Source organism: Lampetra planeri, chromosome 17 (assembly GCF_965212315.1).
Source record: "Lampetra planeri chromosome 17, kcLamPlan1.2.h2, whole genome shotgun sequence".
In the NCBI taxonomy this organism is placed as follows: domain Eukaryota; kingdom Metazoa; phylum Chordata; class Hyperoartia; order Petromyzontiformes; family Petromyzontidae; genus Lampetra; species Lampetra planeri.
In genome coordinates this window covers 8,259,791-8,272,135 of record NC_136123.1, presented here as the reverse complement: position 1 = coordinate 8,272,135, position 12,345 = coordinate 8,259,791, and the positions used below count along the sequence as shown (strand labels likewise).

General features: G+C 46.2%; 1 protein-coding gene across 1 annotated transcript in view; it reads left to right on the top strand.

Moving 5' to 3' along the window:
• The window catches only part of LOC144723336 (sodium/hydrogen exchanger 3-like), a 130,177-nt gene that overhangs the window by 105,279 nt on the left and 12,553 nt on the right, over positions 1-12,345 (top strand). Inside the window, exons 10-14 of the mRNA XM_078602041.1 lie at positions 412-541; positions 6,985-7,100; positions 8,516-8,645; positions 9,817-9,975; positions 12,079-12,154. Of these exons, the coding sequence (XP_078458167.1) occupies positions 412-541; positions 6,985-7,100; positions 8,516-8,645; positions 9,817-9,975; positions 12,079-12,154 (611 nt within the window). The remainder of the gene's footprint in view (positions 1-411; positions 542-6,984; positions 7,101-8,515; positions 8,646-9,816; positions 9,976-12,078; positions 12,155-12,345) is intronic.

The following is a 12,345-nucleotide window of genomic DNA, read 5'->3' as shown; positions in this document are numbered from 1 at the left end:
AATGCGTATCATTTGTCTTCTGCTTAAATACATGACTGTATTGTCTCATGAAAAATCTTTGCTTACGTTGCGGAGGCTGTAATAATGGATGGCGATGTAATGAACACAGTGTAATATTTTGTATACAATCTTGCTCAGCGCTCCGGGATGGCAATTTCGAAGTCGCCGTAATGAAACCAATTCATCCTGCAACCCACGTTCACTGCCATGCCTCCTCTGTGGAATCATCGTCGCGTTGGGAAAGGAACAATTCTGAAGAGTGCCCGTACACTGCAGGCGCTTGGGTGTTGTGAGAAGTATGGAATCATCGTCGTACACCGGCATATTTCTGCCACTGCTCATTCTGGTCGTGATGGTGGTGCTTGCACGGTTTTTTCATTGCCATTGCCGCCGCTGCTGCTGCCGCCGTAGGTTCGAGCAGTTTGACAAGCGGCACCTGAGCCGCCTGCTGATGCGGCAGTCCGCCCGGCGGAACAAGAGCGAGATCTGGGACGTTTATCACCGACTCAACATCCAGGATGCCATCAGCTTCGTGGATCAGGTGCACTCTTCCCACGCGCTCCCGCAGGCTGACTTGTCATCCGTCCTGGCTTTTTTTCACGGAATCGTCTACTTTTTGAGGTCACATTCCCTGGGTGGGGGCAAGTCTTTGTCTTGTTTATGGAGATTCAAAGTCAACGGTTGATAACAGTTTTGTGGTGAGGTGAGGCGGCTGATGTTCAGTGGCTTCCGGGATAGCCAGGTGATTCGCTGCCATTTCTCTGAGAAACGCGTGCATTGGGCACTCATTTATTCCTGCCAATGACTCGGCGTCCGTTCCGTTTCTTTGACAGTCTTTTCATAGGATGGGGCAAGTCTATCTCTAGGGTGATCACAGTTGACTTCTCACAAAGTAAATTGTGATAAGTCATAGAAGAATAGGCAGAGTCAACTCCCCACCCAGGATTTGGCACTGACAACTTTCAACAGGCGAGTTGATTACTGTAGCGCCACCCGGCCAGGTGATTCCTCATGCCACTAGGGTTGCCACCTATCTTTGTCTCCCCAGGATTGCGTAATTATAACGCCCCACTCAAGACAATGCATTCACACGTAGTTTCCCCCTTCTGCTGGTGTTGTGAGACATTCTTCTTCTTGTGACATATGCTGGTTTCTCTTTTAACCTCGGAGGTGGTCGATGACTCGATTAAGGCACTTGCCCGTAGGATAAAGAAGGTTCTGCCAAGACAGTACAGAAAGTAGGTTTCTGACACATTGTGTGTTAGGCATGTCATGGTGAAATCACTCAGCCCACAGCCATTCATCAGGAATCCTGGTTGCATTGCGATTGAATGATTATTTTGTCTAATTTCATCAAATGTTTGCCATCTCTTATTTGGTGTTTCTCATGTCTTAATATATTTCTCGTACGGTGGTTTAACACGTAGGCTTTCGCGACCAATATTATTCATAATCAACGTTTTTGGGTTTAGATTGCGTTATTTATAAATGTGTCGTAACCCTCCACCACCCGACACGGCCAATCAGCAAAAAGTGTCACGTTGACAGAAGACAAATAGTTCACTGCTTTAGACCACCGGTGTGTTGAAGCGTGAAACCACAACATTTACAATTTTTGAGTACGACGTTTCGCTGGTAATTGCATCCAGCATCATCGGGCAATTCGCCAGAATGGTGAGGCTCTGCTCTGGCTCCCGGTCTTATATAGAGCAGCAGCAGGGTGACGTCATCATTACCAGCGAAACGTCGTACTCAAATTTTTTTTCATGTTGTGGTTTCACGCTTCAACACACCGGTGAGCTAAAGCAGTGAACTATTTGTCTTTTGTCAACGTGACACTTTTTTACTGATTGGCCGTGTCGGGTGGTGGAGGGTTACGACACATTTATAAATAACGCGATCTAAACCCAAAAACGTTGATTATGAATCGTACGGTGGCGTTTGCTTCGTTAGCTTAAACATATAATTGGCCCATATATAACATTCTAATGCTGTTACTGTCATTTTTCAAACCATATGCTGGAACCTTACAACAACAAGAACATATAATCTGCGTATAATTGGCATACATAAATAATTGAGCGGTGAGGCATGATTTGAGGCAGAACAATTAGTGTAATTTAATGAATCAACGAATGAGTACATGTCCAGTACGTGTGCACTGAAGTTTGGGTACACAGTATATATCATCATCTGTGTGGGTTTTCTCTGAGCAATACGGTTTCCTGCCTCATGCAAATTTTTTCAAAGGATTGTGTTTGTCTGAAATGCCAAGAAGAAGCCTTCTATTGAGAAATATCAGGGTTAAAGCTGCAGCGAGGCTTTCTGAGGCAACCGATTTAAAGCGATCTACTTAGATAATATTCAAGCCTGTCTTGAAAACGCACATGGATGCATTGGGATCTACGGATGAAATGCGCCTTACTAACGGCTCATCTTATCTACATTTTTTGCGGTCTTAAGATTCCAGTACAAGTTGCCGCTCTCTCTGATGAATAATGTAAAAAATTTAACAAAGGTGCATAAATTATCAAGCGCTGTATACGTTACACTGTTATTGCATTTTTAAGCAGATGCTCATGCATATTTCACATTTGGGAAAATGTGAGATGTTAATTTCAGTCTCTGGTAAACACTCGCTAATTAGTATTTGGCCCACCTTATGGCTTGAAACGGGGTTAAATCCTCCCTGCAGCCAGACAATGCTGCCAGCGATTTTTACGAAGTGCAATGCGCTGAAGAGGTGGATGATGAGGACCTCGTCGCGTAATTTTCTAAAGTGAAAACATTTTATGGTAACGCAATGGTCGAAATTTGTAAATGTACGCATGGCTATCAAATTATAAAACATGCGACAACTGCGACGTACTGCATTCGCTTGATCGCATTCTCTAATGCCTCATTTTGCGAAGCATATTTTTCTGCAACGCGTTATGACTTTGTTCAAAATAATGGAAATTTAAATTAGTAACAGCTTGATTCCGCGTCCCAATTTTCTACTGCTTGCTGCGATTCACTTCATAATGATAATTTTTTTCCCCATAAAGAAAATGCAAATGTGTGTTTGTCTCTGGAATGCCTGCAGTAACATGCATGATTTCGGTGCTTAAGTGGTCATTTCTTTGTGGAGTAGCACAATAGTGCAGGGGGAGTGGAGGGGGTGCTGATGGTGGGGGGTGGTTATGTTGATAAAGGTATGCAGCAAAAGGTCTTCGTGGTGTCTCTTTTCTAACCTCTATAGTCTCTGCCCAATATTCTGCACAGGTCACCGCTTCTCGTGTTGGCATTGCCAAATCTTGAGGAGTGCTACAGGGCATCTCGGGAGATGATTCATGTGGTTTGCTTCTACTGACAAGGCGATTGGTCAGTTGTGTAGAAGCCCACCCGCCCCCCCCCCCGATGATTTAACGAGAGAGTTGCATCTGCCGAGACCCACTCTCAGTCTGTTTGGGCTCCACCATGTGAGCCATTTGGAAATGGAGTCAGGCGCGAGCTCCTCACTGGGGGTGATTCCTCGTCGGCTCCATTCAACAGTTTTGTCATTCGATTTTTTTTTCCATTATTTTTGACAAAGGGACGTTCTCGCATATTTCGGTGATGTGGTCAGTGGTACATTGGAGCACAATAAGATGTTTCTCGACGACAGACCACGCTGTGCTGGCTGATGGCCACGAAGCGGATGACGGATGTCCCCACTCTATGACTTGCCGGTCGTGGTCACCTGCTACCCTCCTCCTGATGTTAGGGGGCGCTATGCCAGATAGTGCTGCATACAGGCAGGGGACAGGGGTGGCTCTCAGGCGCCCTGATATGATTCTGCACGTGCCATTTAGGGCGGTGTCGACATGTTTACATATTCAGCCACGGAGAAACAAAGTGCTAAGGCAGTGGCGCGTAGACTGGATGGATGTGCTCCCCACATTGAATTTGCGAGCTTTCGCATAATGTAGTTTCGTGTGTTGAGCTTGGCGTTGCTATTTAAAGTGTGCTTTTTGTAGCTGAGTATACGATCCAGTGTTAACCCGAGGTAGACTGGGTGACTCTGGTGTCCGAGGTCTCCCCAGGTGACATTCAGGTGTTGCTTTGCATTCCAGTTTCTCAGGTGCAAGGCACATATTTGGGTTTTATACGGGTTGGGTTTGAGATGATTATTTAGGTACTATCTTGACAGCGCATCCAGTGCCCTCTCCAGGATCTTCTCTGTGTTCTCGAAATTCCTCTGCTGTGTGGTGATACAGAGGTCGTCAGCATAGATGAAACGCTGGCATTCAGCAGGAAGTGGCTAATCGTTGGTGCAAATATTGAATAAAAGTGGGACGAGCCACACTGCCTTGTGGTTAGCCATTCTTTTGAGAACACCATCTACGTTTCTGCCCCTTTAGTTCCACGTTGAAGCGTCTGTTCTCTAGGAGGCTACGCATGGTCTGGCGAAGGTCGCGGTCGCCACTTATGAGGTACAGCTTGTGGATTAAGATGCCGGTGTTGAACAGTGTCATATGCAGCAGACAGATCAACAAACGCGGCGCCTGTGGTCATCTTCTGTTGGTAACCATCATCGATGTACTGTGTGAGGTTTAGTAGTTGGCCTGCACAGGATCGGCCGGGTCTGACGCCCGCTTGGTCTCGTATGAGTGTGAGATTCACCAGAGGTGAATTCTTCGCAGGATAAGGCGTTCGTAGAGTTTGTAAGTGATGCTGAGGAGGGAGATCGTTCTGTAGCTTTTCGGTGATGAATGGTCTTTCCCGGGTCTGGGCAGAGCTGTGACTCTTGCCTTCCTCCATATTGATGGCATCTGTTTCTTCATCATACATGTGTTGAAGAGTTCAAGGGGCCATTGCAGCAAAAGGTAATATTGGTTTCTCGTTGGCCACTGCACTGTTGTTTCCCAGTGAGACAAAAACATTTGAATTTGTCACAAAGACGTAGCCCAAATTTCACCAAAGGTGTTACATAGCAGCTATCTTTGTTTGCCTGTCAAACACATCTGAGGTGAGAGATGCAGTGGAGGACAGAAATAAGTCGAGAGAGAAATGCAAGGAGATATTGGTCAAGGGAACTGTCATGCTCCAATGGCCCAAAACTCTAAAGGACTAGAAGAAGATATTTATATTAATTACAAATATATATCAAAAGGTTTGTTCATTGAACAAAATTTTACGTAATTATTTTCCATCGACTAACGATCACATGTTCTCTATGAGTCTTGTAAAATCAATGTTCTCTTGGAGCATTTGGTTAAGCAAGGAAAACACTGGATCGGGTTTCACTCTTCTGGGTCTCATTAGTATGTATATATATGGTCCTTGGGATGCCTAACATTGCAGGCAAATTACATCCATGGACACATCCAGGCAGTTCAGCACATTTACTACAATACTGCAAAAATTATTATTTTCTGCTTTGGTGGATCGTGTGAAGTAAAATAAAATAAAAATAACAAATGTTGATGGATATATTTCAAATAGGGCCCTTTTATACTTTGGCTATAAATCCAAAGTGACGGTGTGATTGCAGTCACTGATGAGTTCTCAAAAAAGGAAAACATTTCAGATGGATGTTTGACCTTAGCCGAGCCGGAGCATGATAATAATAACATCCCTAAATGTGAGGAGAGCTGTGAGGTGTGGTCAGAAGGTGACACAAGTTAGCAGCCCGGAGATGGCCATACAACGGTGAATTAACTCTGCCTATGCAGATCTTTGAGAGAGGTTTTTTTATCCTCGTATCTGTGGGTTTTCTCGCAAGTGCTCTAACTTCCTCACACATCCCAAACAATCTCTTTTATATAATTGGCCAACTATCCCGAATGCAGGACCTTGTTGAAAAAAAATTCTCCGAGACTCAGTGAGACTTCCTTGAGAAAATAATTGGCATTTAAAAATAATTGGCATTATATATTTTATTTTGCAATCGAGACAGAAGAAAGCGGGCACCGTGCCATGCCTGAACAAAGCCTCCTCTGGGCTGGTAATGGAAACTTATTGAATGAACAGGGGAATCATAGAAATTGTTCCTGACTATCAGTTATTGGTTATTGTTGTGGAGGAAAGCTTTGCTCTGCGATTGAACAACCGTGGCATATAAGACAGGGTCTTAAGGGTATTAGGATCTTATGTGCTTGACAGCTGTGTGTGTGTGTTTATGTATTTGCGGTTGCATTTGGATGTGTGGGGAGCAGTAGTGTAGCGGTGAACATGCTGTGCTATGAACCCGGCGACCCGAGTTCGATTCTCGCTCACGTACTACACCAGTGACGAATATCTGCACCGGTCCTGGGCCTCCTCTAGGTCTACTCAGCCTCAAATGAGTACCTGGTGTGGCGTGTGAACATTGCCACTTGGGAGGTGGTCAGGCATGTTGCTTGCCACTCAACCCTCTCGTGCTGGCCTTCATAGGTGCTCGCTAACAGCACTTGCCCCAACAGCATGTGAAGGCTATACGGGGGATCTTTGTATTTTGTTATGCTGTGGTGTAATGTTTATGCGCATTGCGCTATGAACCTGACGACCCGAGTTCGATTCCCGCTCACGACCATTAATAGTTGCAAATATGTGAATTGGTTTGGGGCTAGCCCTGGTGAGGCATCTAAGCATCGGCACTGGGGAGACAAAGGTGGCTGTTTATCGTGTCGGCCACTCGTGTGCCTAGCCGGCCTTCATCGGTGTGTGCTCATGACATTTTACCCAACAGTCCCTTAAAAAGGCTGTATGGGTGATCTATGTCTTTGTGTTCGGAATGCACACGTGTGCACATGGTTGTGTGCATATGTTTGTATGCGGTTAAACCTCGTGAAGCATGACTTATGTAAAACAGAAAGGATCCCAAAATGAATAAATAAACAAAGTCCAAAAAAGCGCGAACAAAAGTTTATGCACTCATTAAGAAGCGCATCGTGGGATGCAGTGTAAACCACTTTGCTCATCTTGTGTAGGTGATGTAACGTGTGCTATATGCGGCTGTCTTTGTCTGTGTGATGCGTGCAGGGAGAGCGGAGTGGCTCTTTGGCATTTATTCGCACGCCGAGCGGGGATAAGATGAGCAGCGTCAACTTCTCCATGGCTCGGCTCCAGGCTCCCGAGGCTTCGATCAGCAACATGCTGTAATGCCACCGCTTGTACCTCAACAGCTTCCACCTGGCCCTGAAAATAATACTAATTTGCATATCGAGTCATTCATTCAGCAGGGAGCGTGTGCCCAATTTATGTGCACTCGATATATCCGTAGCAGAGCCGAGTAATTTAACGAGCTCACTTTTTTCGTAACATAATTTGAGCAAATGATTATTCAATGTATTTTTATTACATTAGGTTAAACCTAAGGTCAGACTCTATGTCGGTAATATTACCTACATTTTTCACAGCCCTGGAAATAAACGGGTGGCATAAATGGGTCATGTGTCATTTTATTGCGTTAATTGTTATCGCTGAATAAACCGTAAAATCTGCTTGAATTAGATTAGAATTAGATTAACCTGTGTATCCTTACCGAGCTGTGGCTTCCGACTGCCCTCCTACACACACACGCACTCACCCTCGCACTGCGATTTGCCGATCCGGATTACCTTGCTCTGCTCGTCCATGGATGTGGACACGGCGTTGCATGCTGTGCCACGGCGTGCCATGCGGAGTTTAACTCCATCTGACCCACCGTGCTATCCGTGCGAACACTCGCGAGATGCATCTATTAACGGGCAGTGCGCTGTCGTGCAGACAGAGGTGTCTCTTGCCAGTATTATCTAAATATGAGAATGGGTTCTACCCTTTCTGGCAATAAAACAGGTGTTAAGATTTACACCATGGGAACCTCATTTGCCAGTAAAAATATGATAATTGGTTTTTTACCCTTCTATCTGGCAACAAAACTGACACCTTTTTACAAGGAGTCATGTTTGCATAGACCACAATACCTGCAGTCATAATGCAAACAAAAAACATAACTCTGATAATGTGCACTGTCTTTGAAGTTGATTGGTCCACACCCGAGACAGCTTTCCTTAGAGCCTAGTCTCACATGGGTTGGACCAGATGACGCCTTTTGGCGTGTGAGACTAGGCTCTAAGGAAAGCTGTCTCGGGTGTGGACCAATCAACTTCAAGGACAGTGCACATTATCAGAGTTATGTTTTTTGTTTGCATTATGACTGCAGGTATTGTGGTCTATGCAAACATGACTCCTTGTAAAAAGGTGTCAGTTTTGTTGCCAGATAGAAGGGTAAAAAACTAATTATCAGGTGTTAAGATGTTAAAACACCAAACTGAAACCTTTTTGCAAGGAATCATGTCTGCATGAACCACATATACTTGTGGTGAACATGCAAAAAAAACATGCTCTGATAGTTTGTGCATTGTCTTTGAAACTGATTGGTCCACACCAGAGACAGCTTTCTTTAGAGCCTCGTCTCAAACGGTGTTAGACCAGAGGATGCCAAAAGGGGTACAGCACAAAGAGCACGTGCCCGTCTCCGTGCCCATCGCCGTGCCCGTCGATGTTCTGCGTGTTGTTTGCGCCGCTGCAGGAGGGAGAACAGCAGCTGCGTGTGCTTGGACATGCAGGCGGTGGAAGCCGGCCGTAAGAGTGTGCGCGACCGGGAGGACATCGTCACTCACCGCATGCTCCAGGAGAACCTGTATCGACCGCCGCGCAGGGTAGGGGTCGGGCAGCGCAATCGCTCGGCGACGGGCGCCAAGGGGGGGCTGCCCCCTCGCCGGCCGCGCGATGGGCCCGTCCCCCCTCCCGCGGAACGCACCGATCACCTGCTTATTGAGTTCCTGACACTGTTTGAGAGATTGCCGAGGCTCGACGAAGGGTTAAAGAAAGGGCTGCTGAAAACACGCGCACGCTAGGGAGGTTTCTCGGGCCCCGGTGTGCGACGTGACGCCCGTCTCTCCGCCCGTGGGTGCCACGAGTCGTGAATGCGAATTGAGCGTCGTCTTGCCCATGCGTCAGGTCAGCGTGCGGAAATGTGTGATTTTTAAAAATGTACTTTCTTTAAATAAATTCTGGATTTTTGAAATGTTGCATTGTGCATACGTTGAACATCTTTTGCACTCTATGTAGCCAACCGTGCTAATCGGAGGTGCGGGGGAAGGACAACAAACTAAACACCAAAAATCATTTCTAACGAAATGGGTTTTAAATTCAGAGTATGCATTATATATCCGAGTCATTTATGCTGTGGCTTTCACATCGGTGGGAAAGTGTGGGCATAATGGTTGGTGCCACTGCACTGCCGGGAGCCCACCTTCTTGAGTTTGATTCTCAGCAATGGCTCACATCAGTGGCCAGGGGTATCTAAGCCAGTCCAGCCTCCATCCCCACTTCGCAACCCACCATGCAACCCTGTCCTGAAATCTGGATAGTGCACAAAGAGATGTATGCTTGTAATTACACAGGGAGACAGAAAGTGCAACACATGGATCAGAGAACAAAGACGAATTAGAGATGCGGCATCACTTTTTAAGTGGGCCCTGGCAGGATGCATCACTAAAAACAGATGATGATTGATGGACAAGATCAGTGATGGCATCGCAACCACAGATGAGAATACGCTAGAGAGGACTGGCGCCATGGAGATATGAGCGATTAAATTTGCTCCGATGCAGGAGTGAGATGGATTGAGTCATCGCAGAATGGTGAGGAATGACGACACCGTGGGGGCTCCTTCGTCCAGCAATGGATTGACACCATTGCTGAAGATGCTGATGGCGAAATGCACCGTATCCGCGACATTGAACGTCTGGCTTTTTCTCACTCCTCCCCGTGCGTTGTGCTGTTCATACCGTGGCGTGCGTGTGCGCGTGCGTCTGCGAGGCGCAGCACAAGCACAAGTACGGCCGCTACACGCTGGCCGGCCAGAGCGAGCAGGACCGGCAGGAGACAGAGATATTCCAGAGGACCGTGCGCAAGCACCTAAGTGCCTTTGCGAGCAGCCGACACTGTGTGCAGGGCAAGGCGAAGGCAAAGGGCTGCAAGAAGGTGACGTTAGCCCTAACCGCAACATTTCTCCTGGATCCACCGTGACCCATTACGGTGAACGTGACATGAACGCCTGTCGGCGCAGGGGTTTTGGTAGCACGGGTGAGTGGCACGGTCTGCAGGGGGATGATGAGTTGGCACGGTGGAGATTTTAGAAGGGCAGAGCTGTCGAGCGTTCCGTGTTCCCCGCCGTCAGCAATGGTATATTCATATTTTTGGGTCTTTCGGTAAAGTCACGTAGACAGGTTCAAAGAAAATAACAAAAAACTACGACGTTTCGATCGCAACACAAGCGTAAATGCTCTAATTCCGGCCAGATTGAGGGGGGTACTGTCATTCCACAAACGACAAGGCCCGGTTATACTCCATGCGCACGCAATGCTCCATCGCTATTGCACATGTCAGTGTGTGTACGTGTTTTCGTACGCACGTGGGGAGCAGTCGTGTAGCGGTTACCGCAATCTGCGCTTCAAACCCGGCGACCTGAGTTTGAATCACGATTGTGGCCAAAACCAGTGACGATTATCTGAGCCAGTCCGGGGCCTCCCCTAGGTCTACTCGGCCTAAAACGAGTACTTGATGCGGTGTTTAAACATCAGCACTAGGAGAGATGAAGGAGGCTGGGAGTGGTGTTGGCCACCCTCGTGTGCCGTGTTGGTTTCCGTTGGTGCAGCAATTGCCGTCTGTTGAGGCTATACCGGGGATCTTTTGCCTTCGGTGTGTACGTAAGGTGTGTTAGTGTGTTCGTGACATTCGGAGTGCTTGCAGAAAGAGTATGTATGCTAAAATGAGCTTGTTGCAATGCATGTATGAGTTGTGTACAAGAGGTTATGGCTCGTGCTGGTAAATGATGGTTTTTACGCAAATGAAATCCACATGCAGAGCAACATTTGTACGGGCGCTTAGTAAATGCTCGCACGAGAAACCAAATGTGTCGGAAAGAAGTTGATGTATTTATTTCAGCGTGTGCTTAAAAAGTCTGCTATTAATCAATAAAAACATTATTTTGCATTCTCCCGGCGGGTGAAGAAATGTATTTTAATCATTCATCGTGTAGCGTGCGTATTGGTAAAGCGCTGACACGTGTGTAATGCGGCACTCATTTAAGTAAGCTCGCTTGTCACACACAGGCTCACTAAGGCCTGCATATTCAGAGCCATTTAACAGTGTGTGTCATTTTCAAGCAATAATCTGGATGTGTTTCAGTTGATAATGGCATGTTTAAGAATATTTAATTGGCTTGTATGTGTTTTATCTCAGGAAGATTATTGAGGTAAAGGACATTTTTTGAAACGTGCGTTTAGAATATATGGCTGCTATACATTTCCACATGATTAGTCATTTCGTTGAGTTATCATTTGTGGCTGGGTCGTTTCTGAAAAAAAAGCTTCATAGCCTAGTGGGCCCTACCTGGTAGAATAAAATAGTTTAGTTTAGTTTAAGACTCCTTAAGATGCATGCAGAATTGCAATAAGGCCCCATTCAATGATTTGATGTGGATATGGGGATCATCACAAACGAATTTTTCTTTCAGAATTTGTCGCGCTGTGACACTTTCATAATGCCCCCTAATGAGAATTTGCACCCTTTCTGCGATGGAGATGGTCAATGGAGATTCATGGTGTCGTGTGCGTGGAATTCAAAAAATGTGTCTTGACAAAGAATCCATAAATTGAATCTACTCTATATATACACACATATACAGTTGACAAAGACCCCCCCCTGATAAATAAAAGCATAACTCCTTGCAAATGGGGCAATCTATGCATGATGTGTGCATGAATCCTATTTACCCTGCTAGATTGAGTGTGTCATTTCTATCTGATAACCCGGCTCCCCTTAACAGGTCTATCGGCGTCGTGATGAAGCGTCAACAGTACCACAGTGAACGCTTTACTTTGACCTTGGGTTTGTCTTGCTCCGAGATTGGATCTGTGTAAGGATTTGGCGAAACTGTAGAGTGGGATGTGAAGATTGCGATTGTGCTCATGGAAGTGGTTTTTTTTGTTTCTGTGTGTTTATTTCTTTTTAAGGATTCGATGCCCACGACATCTGAGTTCTGATTTCCTCTTTTTCTTTTTCATTTTCTTTTCACTCAAATAGAAAGCGGGAGATAGAGTGGCCAATGGAAAGCCGCCATCTACCAGGATGAAACATTCAGTCAGCTGGATAGACACAGGTCAGAGATGCATTCAAAATGCATACCCACCCACGCACACACGCACGCACGCTCGCTCGCTGACACTCGTTTGTTCCCCATTGATTAGACTGCTGGGCAAGGTAATCGTCCTACAGACTTGCCACTGCGTTTGCACGATGACGATTGGTCTCAAGTCCCTTCAGCTGTCCACTCATTCCATATGGGGAATT